This window comes from Poecile atricapillus, chromosome 11, assembly GCF_030490865.1.
Source record: "Poecile atricapillus isolate bPoeAtr1 chromosome 11, bPoeAtr1.hap1, whole genome shotgun sequence".
Lineage (NCBI taxonomy): Eukaryota > Metazoa > Chordata > Aves > Passeriformes > Paridae > Poecile > Poecile atricapillus.
In genome coordinates this window covers 16,818,213-16,836,686 of record NC_081259.1, presented here as the reverse complement: position 1 = coordinate 16,836,686, position 18,474 = coordinate 16,818,213, and the positions used below count along the sequence as shown (strand labels likewise).

Here is an 18,474-nt window from a genome sequence, read left to right as displayed (position 1 = left end):
AATTCCAACCCAACAGGTCACTGCATGAGGGATGCTATGAAATACAACACTTAAATTTGAATGAAATAAAATTGTTAACAACTATCAATTTCCACAAAATTTACAAAAATAATATTACACTTTCAAATACCCAACTAATATGATGAGAAATTTAAAATAAAATGCTAAGTGCACTGCTATGAGGGCAGAAACAAACAAACAAAAAAAACCCAAAAAAAACCCTTCAATTATTCCCAAAATATAAAAGGATATGATACCAGACCCATGAATTTTACACACCATAAATTTCTGCTGCTTGGAGCAGCCAGGGAAGAGTCACAAAGGAAAGAAAAATCATTGGGAACATAAAGGTCTGTGAGGCCAGGTGGTAGAAAGACAAAGAGAAGAGGACTGACTCTGGTTGTACATGTAAATTACTTGTATTGTTATTTATTGTGGGAAAGCTTGAGAACAGCCCTCCCCCTTCTGGAGTCACACCTTAAAACAAGAACTAAAGCAGCACAGAAGCTGCTCCAGGGTAGGATCATCTGAGCATGCTAATTCAGGACTTGTAGCAAAACTCAAAATACAGTTCACCAAGCTCCGAACCATGGTATATAGCAAACTGTTAAGATCCAAGGCTATCAGAGAAAACCAAGCTAAGAAAAGTAGTTTCTTTTGTGAAATTAAATGTTCATTAAAAATGAAGAGGTCAATTTTGACTCAGCAGAGAACTGACAAGCTTAGCTATTTAGAAGAGCTAATATTTTTTCCACTACCAGATTTTACCTTTTTTTATTTAAATCGGGAATAAAAGAGTACACTGCTTTTTAAACAACTGGTTTTTGCACCTGAATTCATTATTACGAAAAGCTGCTGTATTTCAATTAAAAGCTAAATCCAAGGCATGTTTAAAATGAGAATGTTACAGTGTTACATGGGGGAAAAAAGGCACATTCTCCAGAAATATTTTATGAAGTAACTTTTTCAAACTCTTTAGTCAAGACTCCAGAACTGCTTCCTTCAGCTTCCTTTACTTGAGAAAGAGATTTTCTCACATGTCTCAGTTATCTGGCATTGGTTCTGCAAAACCCAATTTTTCTGTTTCTAAAGCTGCTTATTCCCACAGCTGTAATTGTCATCTTGCAATAGATAGAGGGCAGCCAGGTAGGGCTGTTTTGGTTTATGTTTCAACTCAGGAACGGGGAATAAGTTTGTCTAATTTGACCAAAATGTTACCAAGAAACCCAAAATTTAACACTGGCAAACAGAAAAGAAAGGGATGATATTAAACAGCTATTATCAATTAATAATGGCTAAAGGAACCACTGGTCTACCCTGATGCAGTATTATCTACGTGAATTTACAAACTGCAATGCAAAATATTAACCAGAAGGAAAGAAAAAAAGCCAAAATCATTCATGCACTTAATCTCGTGTTTAAGTGCTGTGTGGATAAACATTGCCCTATACTTTCCATGCCAGGAACATAGACAGGTCTCCCTAGCATTTAAATCCTAACAGCAATTTCCTACTGTGAATAACATGTTTGCTTTCACTTTGTTACCATCTATGCATGGAACTGGTTCTCAACCAGAAGGTCAAAGCACTATGATGGAAACTATTACACCTACTTTCCACCCCTACCAGACAATTACAATTTCACATTCAGGTACTTTAAATACCTGTAGTGCTTGTTTGTCAAGTGTAAATTATTCTGAAGAAGTGCTCATTCTGCAGGTTTAAATGTTCTACACAAAGCCAGCAAACAAGTCCAACCTCTGCAAAATACCAAAAAGATTGCATGCACTAAAATTTTCCATCTTTTGTATCAGGGAATAGGAAAAGACAGCTCATTTGTTTACTTTAACTTTTAGGAAGAACTTTGCTCCAATTGCATCACATCAGAAATGTGTAGTTTATCTTCTGCACAAACATCTCCACCCACAAAAAACTCACACTACATGGAAGTGACTCCCACTAAGATCAAATACAGAATCCAGTGTTAAATCTGTGACCTCCAATTGCTCTGTTCTCAGAGAATTACACAACTGATTTTTTTTAACACATTGCTGAAGATTGCATTCTGTATTTCTCTGACATTGGCTCAGCAGATAGCTGCATTAAAGCCTGGCTCTCCAGGCATTCCTCAGTTCAGATCCTGAAGCCATTATCATCTTCCTACTTTATAAATTAAATTAGAATGGAAGTTTCAGGCATTAGTCAAGACTCTATCAAGACAGACACCATGGAATGCACAGCACAATCACAGTCACTGTCCAGAACTACTTATAATCTAAAATAGAGGTAGACATGTTGGCTTCATGTGTAAAGACACTTCACATTATTCCTTTCAAATGGGGTATTGACATTAATGCAGTAAGCTTTAAAGTAGACCAGAAGTGAGAGATCCATAGCAAATCCTTTTTCAATTCAAAGAACATTATACAGTCCTGGAAACTGACCCCTAAAACAGACTTGGGTGTTCTGGACTTCCAGGTCAGACACTCATACTAAATCATGAGGAATGACTTTCAAACCCATCTCTACAGGTACAGATATATTTGCTCCATAATCAGTTTTCCATTTGAAATTTGGGAGTTTGGCTTGTTTTTCTTTTAGCACTAATTAAAAAAGAGAGGGGAGCATTACATTAGCATCCCTTACTTTAGATTAAAATTATGTTCAATCATTGTAACCGCAGTAAAAAAAAAAAATTATCTGTCTTATTTAGTGGTATACAGGCCAAGGAACACTGGCTGCTTTCTCAGCTTGAATGAAAGTTTGACGACTGAAAGAGTTACCAACTGCCTCAATTTGTTCAATTTTTATAATAGATTCAAGTGGTCGGGCAAAGCCGACACTAATGTGTCAAAATAAAAGGGAAAGCAAAGCTGCAATGCCACAATCTTAACTGAGGCCATTTGCCACCTAACATCAAAATCATAATTCAGAAGCTTAGAAACACAATTCTTCAACATGCAATAGGAAGAATTCTTTTGCAGAATGATTTCTCTAAGTAAAACCTGAATAGTGAGGTGTTATACAGCCTGCAAAGCCCTCTCTAAATAAAGAGGAAAATCAATCCATCCCCAGGAGAGCAAAAACTCATACATAACTTCGGGAATACTCACAGACATCCACACAGCTTTCACTTTTTGCAAATCACCCAGATAAGGTTCACTGAGTTATGCCAGGTAGAATGAGCAAGATACAGCTGATCAGTTTGGTGTTCTCACTACAGTGTCCCCACCCCACCCCTACCCCCATGATCATGCAAATATGTACTTCTTGTGTTTGCCTTTTTTTCTTATTGAAAAGCGACTCCAAGTGCACTCGTGTGAAGCATGACCACTCTGGGCAAACACTGCATTTCTTACACAGCAAAGATGCAGACTGTCACTGAAGGAAAGTTACAGCTATACAAAAATATAGAACCCATGTGTAACTAATGGGTTTGTTTAAACAGCACACTGCATAGCTGAGAAACTGGCAACAGAAAAAAGCAGCAGGAAGAGGAAGAGACAAACAGGAAGCAGTTTTTGTAAAGCAGCCAAGTTCAGAAACCTGCAAGATGCAGTGTCTGCTGCCAGCGATCTGGGAGCAGCACAGCCATGCCATCAACACAGCACAAATGACCCTGGGCCAGAGCTGCTACAGAAATGCGCTTACAGCCAGGGTTTAAAATAACCTTTCACTGCTACACTAAAGAAAAGCACACACCAAATATTAGCACATTAAGAGCAATGCTTTGGTCCTTCTATTAAAAGGTCATTGAATAGAAACAAGATTAGGGTCACCAAACTATTTCAAATAATCCCACAGCCTTTACCAGACAGCCTGAGCTAAGCTCTCAAAAGGAGCTGTAGCAGCACTGCCTTGTAACACCACCTCAATAACACAGTGACCTGCACAGAAACATATCCAGACCAACTGACCTCTGGTCAGTTCACTTTATGTTCACACAGTGGGTCAGCTATACAGAAACAAGCTAAACTGAATAAAAAAATGCCACTGTTGCTCCACTTCAGAAGAAGGAACAGTATTTACACACTTATGGTGTCAGTGGTAGACTGACACTGTGCTGAGGAAATCATCCTACAAACACAAGCACTTGGTGACAAACACATACCTATGCTATGTAAATACAGCACGCTGTATCATGTGACACACATGTGCCTATCCAAAAAACCCACAATATTGTTGTAAGAAATGGACTACATTTCCTTTCCCACACCTTTACCTTAACTTTGCCTTTAAAATCTCTCAGTGTCCTGTTTAATTATGATTTATTAGCAGGAGTCCCATTTTGCTCCTTGAAGAACCTGACAATTGCAGCAAGAGAGCTGGGCAGACTCCACTAGCAACATGTGAAGAAAAATGCAGCAATAACCCACACACCAAAATGAGAAACCCCTTCTTTGTAACATGACCCTTCTGCTGTGACACATCAGGTCTAAGGAATCAGAGTGAAAGCTACCTTTTCCAAGAATCTGGAAGTAAAGGTGGGAGAAATTTGCATGCAAAAATCCTGGTGACAAAATTCAGTACAGTATAAATAAAAGTATTTAACCAAATTTATAAAAAAATTAGTAACAGCATTTCAAATGCAAAGATTTTCAGTCACAGGATTCAGAGCATTTCTCAGAAAGCCCATTTCCATTTTACAGATGAGAATGAGAGAATGAATCATTTACCAAAAGAATTTTGCCAACATAACTCAGAACTGAGCCTACTAGCCCATACACCTTAGTCCTTTAAATACTTTTAACTGCAGCCAAGGGGAAGATACCCCAAAAGCCATCACTCTATACAAAATTTGTAAGCTGATATGCCAAAACTGCTCAGAATTGAACACATAAAACTTTCCATATATAATATACAACAGGTATCAGGTGTCTGAGTCTCTCATGAAAGCTGGTGCTCTAAGTGGGGACTCACTCAAGATATTAACCTATGAGAAACATCAAGGAGACAAACACATTGGATGTGGTCCCTCCTCTGGGTTTACATACTAGAGCTGCAAAAAGGTTCTGCCCACTGTTGGAATTCACAGCTCTGGAACTCATTCTGGATGCAGGCACAAGTCTCTTCAAAGGCTGAATAAATCAAGAGAGTTTTCTCCACAAAATCCCCGTTCATTCAAGATGTGAACATCTCAAGTTTAACGCACGTACCTGCTACCCTTCAAAGACCATCTTTACAAACAACTTCTAAAAGCTGAGGGAGGACTGACAACTCCTTCCTGTAAGTATTTCTTCAGGGGAACAGTGAGACAAAGCAAGAGATAGGGTGAAACTTCCACCTAGCCTAGCAGTTACAGCTTTCACCTAGGCTGCAGGCTCCACATCAAGGAATACCCATGCACTCTACATTCAAAACCCAAACCATGAAATATTCAGTTGTTTAAATTGAGACAGGAACCAAGGATTTTCCACCAAGATGAATGGACTAAATCACAACATTTAAAAGCCATGTGCATTCTTTCCTCCTGGCCCACAAACTCAGTTATAAACCAGCATATTCAATAAACAGCACCGTAAGGCAAATATTACAAATCACATCAAATATTCCTCATCACATAACATCAGCCAAGACTGCAGAGCATGTGGATATGTGCAGAATCAGACACTCTGGCACTGAAAAAACACTTTATTGCCAGAAGCAAACAAGCCTTAAAGAACACATAGGTGTCCTCCAAGGCACTTTAGTATTTTTACCAGCAGCATGTAAAAATCCCTAACAGGCAATGTAAGTTCCTTACTGCTAAGTACAGATACACCAACACAACTGAACAGGTTCCCAGCTTCTAACATATTTTACAAAAACAGCATTCTAGCCAAAACTAAACCAGACAGAAGGGGAAAAGATTCCAAATTATACTATTTGAAATGCTTTGTTTTAAAACAAGCTAAGACACACATAACTAAAGTTAAGAAAAGATTAAGGAAATTTCAATGACATTTATATCAAAGCAAGAGAATTCACAAGGAAGCAAGTCTCCTGGTAAGCATTACTAAACACAGAAAAACGTTAAAGTCTTCTTTCACAAGGAAGAATAGTCTCAGCAGTATCAAGTCCTAGCCTGACTCAAATCACATTCAAATGTAAGAGAATTCAAATAAAACTCCAAAGAACATTTAAAGAAAAAAACAGCCCTCACTTGCAGCTATTGAAAAACCCCAAGTTACTTCCTCTGTCTATCTTTCAGCCATAATCAGGAAGACTGGGTTTTTAGTAAGACAAGTCATTTAGTGATAGTTTGTCAAACTACTATTTGTGTTCATTGTTATAAGTACATATAATAATACTGTCTTTTTGCAAATATCAAAATGGATGCTATATGTATAATGTTAAAGTAACTTTGCTATAAAGATACAGTTTTTATCTTTGTTATTAACTGAACTTAGACATAGTAATGAAATAGCCGATATAGTTATGCTCATGGTAATTGAACTGCCTGCTTGGTTGGGATAACATCCAATGAAGGTATGAATGATGAAGACCCCCACTACTGATACGCCAACTATCAGCACCTACCATCTGTAGAAAGTATGGACCAAAACCCCAGCTGGAGGTGATAATTAAAATGGACTAAAACCATGGCCAAGAAATATGCATGGTGTAAAAAGGCGGACCCGAGGAGGAGCCATGCGAAACAGTTCTTGGAACATGTAAACTGGTTTGGGGAAAAGTTTAAATATCCATAGCTGTTTATGAATATGCAATAGGCTGATGCAATAGAAAAGGTATGTCAAGGGTGTCTCTGAAACAGCAGCTGTGCTCTTGCCTGAATGCCAAGCACCCTGCTGCTAAACTTTGCTTTATTATCTTTGTCTCCTACTGTCCTTTATTAAACTATTAAAATTTTACCAGGAGAGAGAATCTCGTTTTGCACATCAAGCATACCTGTACATGTAGTTTCCTCATGCTAAATAAAAGCATTGCTGAGTGTCACAGAAGAAATTTCACAGATGGTTACAGTGAACCATTCCCACTTACAGTGGAAAACCATACATAATTTAGATATACTAAACAACACCTGAGTGAAAATATAAACCAGGGGTAGGTGCACAACTTCTCACAGAGTAAGTAGGTCACCCAAGTGCCCAACACACTCCTAATGCTGAAGAATGTCAGAGAACAACGTGATCATCTGCCTGGAATTCCCCTCCCCTACACTGAACCACACTGGCTTCAGTTCAGCACTTGGATTATGCAATCAGAATTCCACACTGAGAAACGGGGATATTACAAAAATGCGTTTTTGTTTGCCTGTACTCTCAGTGCAATGATGGAAAAGAAGACGTGGAGGTCAGGAAAACTTGTAAGCAGTATAAACAGGTCCCCAGGAAGTGGCTGAACAAACTGGGGGGTGAAAGGTGCCAAACCAGTCAGGTCACTCCCAGCAGTGCTACAGAGACTCTGAGCTCCCTGCACTGCTGCTCTGGCAAAGGGAGGGAGAGACAGAATCACACACAGACATTCAGCTGCCAGGCTACACCACTGCCATTTCTTCTCAAAGTTTCATCTTTCTACATGTCCAGCTAAAATTCAGGACAATGTAGACGTGTCAGCAGTTGATCTTCCTGCATGTACCACAAAAATCACATCCTACCTGAAAGCAAAGTGAAAAGTATGGACAGACAAACAGAAAGAAAACATTAGAGGCAGTCTGACCTTAATGAACAGGCATGGCCAAAAGCATTTAAAAAAAAAATCACTGCCTTTATTTCTCCTTTACACTCCAAAACCATTTTTTAGTTGTTTGGCTACTTTGATAACTAATTAGCATACACATTTAAATACATCTATTTTAAAATTCAATGCTTTTAGCCTTCACAGAAAGACAGATATTGTTCTTCACTGTAGCAGTAGCATCCAGAAAAAAAAAAAGTCAATCTTTATGTTAGAGCAAGATACATAAATGCTCATTTTCAGACAGCAGCCAAAAAAAAACATAGCAAAGTCAACAGTGTAATGTCATTTTGAGTAAGTCAGCAATTAAAAGCAGGTAAAAATATTCAAGCTGGGAATAGGAAGGAAAAGACAGAAAGAGGTCTCTTGTTTTATATAATTTAGTAATAATCTGTTTGTAGTTGCCACTCTTACATTCCTACTTCCCCAATACCAGTAAAACATACATTAAACCATCCCTGTGACAAAAAAAAAAACCAACCAAAAGAAAACAAGAGAAAGAAATGTGTGGTGGATGAAAACACTACCAAATCAAAACATGAACAGAAGGGTAAAACCCCCAAAAAATTAAAAGGGTCAAGGCTATTTTTGAGAAAACACACCTATTTCAACACAGACAAGCAGATGCTCATATTTCCACCCATAAATTACCTTGAAAAATCAGTATGTCTCTGTTTGATACTGATAAGGACCTTCAATCCCCATCCCCAAACCTGCAGGTATCACCTTGCTTCACAGGCAAAAAGCTCACTGCTTGCACCACTGGGGGCAGGCTAATTTCCAGAACTTTACCTTGTTCTGCCAGGCTGCTTGGGGGTATTGGGATTAGATTCACCTGGGTAATTAAATCTGCCACAAAAATCTCAAACTACATTTGTTTCAAATGTACTTCCAAAATTATGCAAGGTATTCCAAAGAGGGCAACCCCAGAGGATTGCTTTGACATACCAGGTAAGACTGCTAAATGCCAAGTGTACTCATCATGTCCATTTAACATTAAGTACCATTTAACACATCCTCTTATAATCAAGGAAAAGAATTTCTAAGGACAAAATCTTACACTACTCCCATAACGAGCACCATAAAGCAATTCCAATTCACTCTACAATAAAATCTGTTCCCTCCAACAATACTTAAATATAAATCAGAACAGTCCTAACTGGTTTTCAGACCCAAATTTTTGAATAAATTGCACTTTCTAATCTTCATGGAATATTTTAATTAATGGCCTTTAATCACTTTTTACCTAGGTAAGGAACGTTAGTCAAAACAGGAAGCAAAGCATGAACAGGTTACTAAATGAAGTGAGTGCTACTGATCAAATGAGAAATGGCTCAAAGCTTAATTTCATTCCTTTCATTTCACACTGCATCTGAAATTTTCATTCTGTCAACCTCAGACACACATGTAACCAGTAAAAAAAATTAACCAGTCTAAGTGTGTCAGCCTCAGCACCGTGACATCATCAGACAAACAAAGCACTGATATTGTTTAACACCTGTATACCCTGAAGAGCTTGGGAAAGGCAGGTGAAAATCATCCTGCTTACATTGAAACCAGCTGTAATCGAGATCTGCCCCAATCTAAGGTAAATCAAGAGTTTACCATGCACACATGAGTGTCTCATCCTGCTTCCACAATGCATCAGATGATCCTGTCTCCTTTTGTGCCACATTTTGAATAGCCATTTCAAAGCACTGGATACTTAGAACAGTCACTAGTAAAATTTGCCCTTCAAAGTTGATCTTCAAAATCATCATGAAGATTAGATCTCGTTTCTCAAAGGCAATATTATGGTATTAAATGTCTACTTCTTTCCTCTGAAGCATCTCTTTCCCAGGCTTATGTTCAAATTTTGTGATAGATTATGATCATTGAATAGAGTATAAACAAAATTTTAAGAAAATCTAGAAAATATTAATCACCACCAATTTAAGTTTACTGACTTTTTAAAGATACTAAGCAACTGAAAAGAAAGAGTCACTTTTTTTGAAATGAAAAGAAAATTTCCATCTAACTTATAAGACCAAAATTAAGACTTATCCTATCTCAATAAATGTGCATCTTCTAACAGAAGTGGTTCCAAAGCAGAGTGCTCTCACAGGCCAGGGTGGCTGCTGACCTCATGGTCAGTTCACACATCAGTAACCAATTCAAACAGAAAAAAAAAACAAACCAATTTTAAGGAAAACAAGACTGAGTATGAAAAAAAAAAACAAATCTAACAAGCTAACTTAAAACAGCCAGGAAATTAATCTAAGGAGATATAACAACCTACAAATTAGAGTTACTAACAAACATTCTTGCATAGACCCAGAGAAATGAAAAGGTGAAAGAGTATCCAACTCTGAAATTCAAGTGACTAAATAAAAAGGTTTAATTTTTAAAATATATTTACTTTGTCATTTAAATTTCAGAATAAATCTGCCAATTTCCAGGCCAAATTAATTTTCCAGATGTAGGGTGACAAGGAATCCTCACACACACAATACAGAGTCCATACCCTGTCCATGCTCTTAACCTGAGTTTACACGCAAAGACCTGACGTTTTCTTAGGCATAAGGTCCTACCTACCCCTCTCCAATTTCAGCAAGTTTTCCATTCTCCTATATTACAGTAATCATGAAAAGACAGAAGAAATCAGGTCCCCTAGTAATAAAACTGGAAAAGCAGAGATATAAATACTTATGGAAATGGAGAAGCAACACTACGAAGCAGCTGGGATGAAAAGGAAAGCCAAGAGGGTAACGTCTGTACCTGTGCTTTTGCACTATACTTGTTTTGGCACTGACTGCAATGGTCCAGAGCCAAAAATCACAGTGTGACAGAAAGGCGTTACCTTCCCCAGTGAAAGCAGACCAGTGGGACTAATTTTACTGAGAAAATAAAACCTGATGGGAGGTGGGTGGGGCAAACAAAAAAAAACAAACATCAAAAGCTGCCTGACCCAGTGCAGTCACATTCTTGAAAATTCTACTCAGCCCAAAACATTTGACCTCAAATCTAAATAAGCACTCAGGAATATCAAGAGTTATTCTGAACAAACTGAATTTACCAAATATTTTGGTAACTTAAACATGCACAAAGTTCTTAACTCAGCATGTGGATTTCCACCATAATCACTGTTCACTAGGCCTCAAACAGCTTGCTCATGCTGGCTGTCCTGTCTTTCATATTCCCAATGTCATTTCCAAACCCCATAACTTATGTTTCTGACCACTGGTGCAATTACAGCTCTTATACAACAGAAATCAGAATGCAAAAAACTGATGCCAGGCACATAAATTCAGCTTTTGCAGGAAACACCAGTCTACACAGAGAACTGCTCTTCAATACCTAAAAAATTATGTTATTTAAGGGGGAAAAAAAAGTATTCAACTGACAGTGATCTGAAAAGCAAGTTTTAAGCATTCTTCACAAGCACAATTTCCCTTTAAAAAAACCAAAAATCACAGAACCTCTATTTCAGCAGACACAATCTTATCAGTCCACAGCTGTTCTTCTAAAGACAGAACTTCAGATTCTACACTGAACAACCAATGAGCCCAGCGAGAACAATTAATGAATCCTCAACCACACAGAAAAAAAAAATGGAAAACCTCTCCAGACTTCCACAGGTGTGCTTAGGAGATTGCATTTCTCACTTCGGTGAGGCAGGGCTCCCCGTGGTCTGATGAGTCTATGAAAAGCTATTGAGAAATACCACATCTGAGCTGTTCTAGAGTACTTTTCTTAATTACATGATTTGCACAACAGTGCTGAAGGTGTGGGCACATCATACAAATGCAACAGCTTCAGTCTTTGACACAGTACTGCCAATGCCTCCAGCTACTCTGCTTCCAGCTTCAGCACAAGCTTCAGAAATCAAAGTGCGTGGAAAAATTGCACTCCAATTGGAATTTGCAGATATCTGCCCACATTATTTCACATGACAGCCATTGATTAAAAGCCATTTTCAGTTTCTATACCATTTCTACTTTACATATATGCCTCCTAAATGCCCAATTACAACAACAAAATGCCTACAGATCTGCAAAAAAAACCAACCAAACAAAAAAACCCCCAACATTTTGCACTCTCTTTTGATAATCTTGAAGCTTCTCAAAGCGAATAAATGCATGCTGTTTTCTGCACTGCTTACTATACAGAGCAGGCCTGACCAGATTAAATACCCGGGGGAAAGCACACCACTTTCTAAATGGGGGGGCCTTAAACTCTCAGACTTACAAATCACCTAACAGGAACATAAGACAAGATGTAGAGCCACTTTAAAATGAACATACTGCATTACTTATTAACAGAGAGCAAACCCATTGATATTTGGATCGCACCCTTGCTGTCAGTGCTTCCTCTCAGTGCTTTTTTAAGAATCTTCCTTCATCACAAGACTCCAAAGCAACTCTGGCAGGAAGCTTTCAAGGGAAACTCATTTAGGCCAACAGAGCAGCTCAGGCTGATGCATAGGCTCCTCTAACCAACTCACTACTGTATTCAGTAAGGCTGGCTTCCAAATATCAGTACCAAATACAACACCACTACACAGTGACACAATATTCAAGATCAAGTAACAATATTCAAAAGTGTCTCCATATAGGTAATCTGTGAAGTTATTGTTGCAATCAAGAGTTTTTGTGTAGAGAGGAGGAAAAGATAATTAAACAGTGTACACATCACTCAGCATGGCAACTACAGCTCCACAAACCTCTAGAACACCAGATAATGATAAAAATAGCCACTGGGAGTCTGAACTAAAACCCACTCTTCAACCTATTCTGCAAAATTTTGCTATCACTGGCACATCAGGTGGCTTCCAGAAAGTTTCCTGGATCACTATCCTTGTCTGGAAAGGTCAGCAGCAACTACCAACAGGACTGACAAGTTCTGGGTTAGTTTAAGTCACTGTACTTGATGAGAGATGCCCTGTAATTACAGGCAGAAAACTGCCTTCCAACTGGTATCCCTACAACAGGGACACCACCACCACCATCAAACAGAATTAAAAACACACGACCTTAGAAAACAGCATCAAAATTAATAGGAAATGCATTAAATTTTGACAAGGTATTAATTTACATGCAGCATTTTCTGTTTAATTTTATATTACAAAGTTACATCAAGCCCAGCAAATAAGACATAGTATCTACTGTGACTTAACATAGACCAGTGTTACATATCTTTAAATAGATTAATGTCACTAAAATGAGTAAAAACAAGAAAACAGTACTCTGTATACTATTAGAGATTTAAGGTAACAATAGCCATTGCTATTGTTACATTAACCTGGGATGACTACTAGCTGGAAGAACTGTGGCACTACAGCTTTACTATACTAGTAGAAATGCAACATTTGTTTTAAAAAAAATCCACCATTTAATTTGCATTAAATTAACAAGAGCCTGCTGTTTGTTCCCTGGACTGTTCTAAACTCAGGCTTTTTTCTCTAGCCACTTGTTAAGACTTCAAGTTACCTCCGTGAGTACTGTGTGACTTATCTTTACTTTCTTAGAAAGCATTACAAACAAAAAACTTCCTAGATACGGTGCCATCATTATTCAGTTCCCAAAAAACCCTCACACCTTCCTCCTGCCTCGGTGCTATAAAATAACTCAGGTGATTGCCCAGCAGCTGGGCTTTCCCTCTAAGTTCTGCTTTGGGAGAAACTCCACCGAACAACAAAGAAATAATTGTTCTAACTGCTGAACTTCTTTGTTGAGAAGCAGAATGCATAAGAGGGTAGCAATAAACAGGCTATTATTTTAAGCTGGGAACTTATATTAATACCTCAGCATATATTTTAAATTTTGGTACTTTTATCTTTCTTAAGTTCTCTGAAGGGTGGTTCCCCACTGCCATATGCTTCCTGTTGACAACTTTGCTTACCCTTGATATTCTGAAGATAACAGATAGACTCACAGAGTTAAACTTCTTGTCAATAATTTTTTTTTTTTTTTAATTTTTGTAAAAAAAACATTAGGGACAACAATTTTTCCTGTACTTCTCCTTTCCTTCTAATCATTTCTCCACTGTAAAGTGTACACCCTCTAAATTAAAAGCATTACAGAGAAAAATAACTGGTTTTGCAAAAGGAAGCAGAAACACCACCACACCTTGGCTCCCGGAAACTGCAATCAAGGAAGAAGTTAAGTAAGTAGCAGCCTTCCCACACGAAGGCACTGACACTACCAGACAAAGGAGAACCATTTTTCCTTTTAAAAAAAAGGGAACATCTTAAAATACAACCAGCCCTTCAGTGCTCCTCGGTCGGTCATTCCCAAAGGAGAATTTCTCCCCTTCTCTTCGGTGCCTAGAGGCACAAGACCCTTTCTTCTCCAAGCGGGGCCTACTTCCCCGTTAAAGCGATGTGGCTGTGAGTGCTCACACACGGAGCACAGCCGAACACAACCACAGCAAACAAACAACGACAGCAAACATCGCGGGCTAGCTGTGGAGAAAACTAACTTTAAAACAGCTGGCACACGGCACGTTTAAAGGGAATGCCCCTGAACAAACAAGATCATGCGAGGGGACAGTAGTGACGACAGGATATTTGCATTATTAAATCAAAGAGCAAAGTACTAAAAAAAAGACGACCTCTACACTCCTACCGACCCACAGGCAGGTGAGCGTGACTCCCAAATCCCCCACAGACCACGTTCACTTGGCCTGAAGGGGGGTCCCAAGCGACGCCTTCAGCCGCAAGTCTTATTAAAACTACGCTGTCTGAAGTCCTTCCAAAAATGTATTATTAAAATAAAAAAGAAAGTAATCTCAGACGTATTTGAAGAACACACTGACCCCGCAGTTAGCAGCGGCTCCTGTCCCCTCGGCCGCGGTCCCGGGGCAGAGGCGAGCACGCAGCTCCACCGGCAGACAAAAGGAGCGCAGCCCCGCAGAGTTCCGCAGCGCCGGGGCGGGGGACGCCGGCCCCGCCGCCAGAAAGTCCGCGCCGCCCGCCCCGCTCCGGACAGCGCTGCAAGCCCGGGGCAGGGCCGGGGATGGGAGAGCAGTCCCCGCTTCTGCCTCCACACGCGGCTCCCCCGTGAGCGCGGCGGCGACTGCGAGGCGCAGCCCCCTCCAGAGGGTCCCGCGGGGCGGCCCCGGCGGGTGGGGGCCGGGGCAGCCGCCCTCCCCCGCGCCCCCGCGCCCTCCCCCGCCCGCGGGGCGCCCTCCCGCCGCCGGGCACTGAGGACAAAGGAACGGCTCAGCCACTTCGGGCCGAGAGGGCCGCGTAGCGCGGGCCGCACTCACCGCTACAGCACCAGGAGGAGGGCGAGCCCTGCGGGAACTTGGCCGAGTCGGGCGCAATGCAGACGCTGGAGCCGAGGTGCGGGCACTCCATGGCGGGCGCGGCAGAGCGGAGCGGGCAGGCGGCTCCTCGCGGCACTACAGCGGCGGCGCCCCGCGCACAACAGCCATCTTAAGGACGGCCTCCCGCTCCGCGCCGCCTACGGCCGGGCCGGGCTTTGCGGGCAGCCGCCCTCCCTCCCGTCCGCTCCGCGTGCCGTTCCCTCGCGCGCCGGGCTTTGCGGGCAGCCGGGCGCTCCGGGGCAGCGCCGAGTGACGCGGCGGGGCCCGGCCCGGCCCGGCCCGGCCCACAGAGCAGAGCAGAGCAGCGGCTGCCGGAGCTCGGGGCGTGCTGGGGCGTGGAAGGAGCCTGAAGAGCATCCGCTTCCAACCCCTTCCACCAGAACAGGTGGCTCCAGGCCCCATCCCACCTGGCCTTGAACACTTCCAGGGATGGGGTATCCGCAGCTTCTCTGGGCAGCCTGTGACAGTGCTTCACCATCCTGAGGATAAAGAATATCCAAATAGCTAATCTAAACCTGCTCTCTTTCAATCTGAACCCGTTCCCACGTGTTCTTTGTCGCTTCGTGCTCTGCAATATAGGTATGCCCCGTTTTTCGTGTAAGTTCCCTTCAGGCACTAGAAGGCCACAGTTTGGTCACCCTGAAGCTTGTCTTCTCCTGGATAAACAATCCCCAATTCTTTCAGTCTTTCCTCACAGCAGAGCCGCTCCACCCCTCCGGACTCACCCCAGCAGCTCCATGTCCTTCCTGTGCTGGTTCCCCAGGGCTGGAGGCAGCTCTGCAGCTGAGGTCTCACCTGAGGGGCAGAATCCCCCCTTCCCCCAGGACACGTCTGCATTTCTGGGCTGCATGCACCGATGGCCAGCTCATGTCCAGCCTCTCATCCCTGCTCTGGAAGATGCACAGTCTGAGGCAAGTGCCAGCTTTTTTTGTAAAGTGTTACCTGGCCTCAAATTTAGCTTGTTACTGAATTTCCTACTCTATGACTATAACCTTTAAGTGGTAATAAAAATACAGATGTTGTGTTACACCTTTACCAGATAATGCAGAACAACAGTTCTATCACTCAGTACTTTGCAATACCAATATGCAGTTCCTTTTCAAATAGAGCAAATAAAGTCCACCAGCATAAAAGTGGAGATTTTTTTAGTCTAAGGAACTGTGACAACCGTTGCATATTAGGAGTTTTAGACCCTTTCTTTTACCATAACTAATGTGAAAACACAGTTTTGCCTCTGGTTTTGCCTGTTGTGTGATCTTTTTGTAGACACAGAAAGCATCTATCTCAGTGTATTTTATGTGGCACTGCCCTATTTCACGGGAGAATATTCTAGAAGCTGACAGTTGTGTATGGATTTTCAGATGAGATACTTTAAATATTAATATCAATGATGTCTTGGTCACTAATCTCCTTGGCAAAATGCCATTATTTACCCTTTGTTCATTTTCACCCTGTTTACACAAGGGGGAAAAATTCAGAGCATGAAAAATCCAACTCTTCACAGCATCAGAAACTACTTGGACTACACTCCATGGAATTAGTTTACATTTCTAGATGTGTAGCTAGAAGCAGCATTAGGTCATAGATACCAAACTGTGAATTAAATAGCTGCAAATACTACCTTAACATAAAACCATAGTTCTTCCTTACATATCCCCCATCCTTCAAACTTGTAATATTTGATCTCTTAGGTGAGTAACAGTCCCATCATATACTTTACAGGTTATACAGAAAGCATATATTTATGTAATTTTCAAGCAAGCAAATACAAATAGAGAAAAAAAAATCTGGGAAAACAATATTTAAATTTGCTTCATACAACATACAAACCTTGATATACATCTAAGAATTACTTGTACAAATTTAAGGAGCTTTTAAAAAGGTGGTCATGTTAGCATCCTTTATATTAGCCAAAGGGTCCTTTTGTTTACTCTGCACCCTCTGCCACAGTGTGTAATGAGACAATACATTGGATTAAAGCAGCAGTTTGACTGCATTTGCTGTCTTTTCTAACCAATGCATACATTTAATCCTCGTGTTGTGCCCCACCCATCCTTACACACAAACAATGGGATGCATAAGGACCAGTATAAGCATGTTTGTAATGTAGTCTCTGCCTACTGAAAAATAATCACTAATGCAACTCTCAGCACTCAGATCTCAAAAGCTTTGCTTACAACAAGGGTAGTTTTAAGTGGCTTGCAGGGAGGTGTACATGTTGAGTGCAGAGAAAGACTGGAGTAGAAGCTCTGGGTATTATTTTCCTTTTTGGTTAGCTTTTTCAGTAAGATTTCTTTAGTACAAATCACGTGATTTGGAACTAGAGTCTCACCTCTTGCTCCCATTGTTCCTCAGATCAGAGTACTTTAGATGGTAGCTAATATGAATCCTACAGGCATGCTCATAATGGGTGCAATCAGTGCAGAACTGGAGCTTGTGATTCAGCACTGTATATTAGAAATCTCTGTTTAGTATAGCACATCATCATCTCTCCTACAAGAGAGATATTTCACAGAACATCCTCTTCTGGGGTATATGTAATCATCCATCTATTCTATAGGCTCCATCTGAGAGCATTTGGGCTTAGAATTTGGTCCTGAATTGGTATCTTGCATATATACTAAGAATTTACAGTGGGATTGGGGAAGTTTGCAGGGAGAGTTCTTTTGTTCTGCTTTATGCCTCAGAAATAAAGTTGGTGGAGTTAAATATTTAAAAATATTGAAAACATTGCCTGTATTATCAAATGATCTAATGATTCAGTAGCAGCATTTTCCCTTATGTTCTTGGCTTCTGTAAAAGCTCTAGATGAACATGACTCAGTGGATCAAGTGAAGCAGATTGTTGTCTTAGCTGACTTGCACATTTGCTGTGGAAATTTGGAGCATGGAATGAAGAAGGGATGATGCTGTAGAAGTGGAATGAATGCTGACCTGAAGAACTATAGTTTGGTCTTTGCCAGACAGTTCTTGTGTACCACCTGGCAAATTGTTTAAACCAATTTCTTTACAAAGTAGACCTGTTTGCTTATTTGAAGACTAATGTCCTTCTCAACTACAGCTGTGAAAAGAGGCCAGCTCTGTTCAGAGCTCACACATTGTACGTTTCCTATCTCTATGGATACACATCCATCCTCCACTTCCAGACTAAATGCATAAAGACAGAAAGAATAACATCTCCCATGGCATGTTTCTTCTCATTCAGAATGAGGGAGATTGGCTGATGCCCTGAACACTCAGCTGAAATGAGTATTATTAGCAAGCATTTTGCTCTGAGCATTGGGTTTAACTCCAAGTGGCAGCTAAGATCCACTTGCCTTCACAAGTGACCACTCTGAACACACTACATGCCAATCCAGACCTAGTAGCAACTTGATAGATTGGGCTTTCACCTCTAATTTCCAAAAGGTATGGCACTGAAACATTCAGGTACAATGGCAATAGTGATGGAGACCACAGAAGCCCAGCGCAAGGAGATGCAAAATCTGAGG

General features: G+C 40.7%; 1 protein-coding gene across 1 annotated transcript in view; it reads right to left on the bottom strand.

Annotated features, from left to right (window-relative positions):
• The window catches only part of USP3 (ubiquitin specific peptidase 3), a 42,437-nt gene extending 26,880 nt beyond the window's left edge, over window positions 1-15,557 (bottom strand). Inside the window, exon 1 of the mRNA XM_058847377.1 lies at window positions 14,925-15,557. Within this exon, the coding sequence (XP_058703360.1) occupies window positions 14,925-15,015 (91 nt within the window). The 5' untranslated portion in view covers window positions 15,016-15,557. The remainder of the gene's footprint in view (window positions 1-14,924) is intronic.
• Between the last annotated feature and the right edge of the window lie 2,917 nt (window positions 15,558-18,474).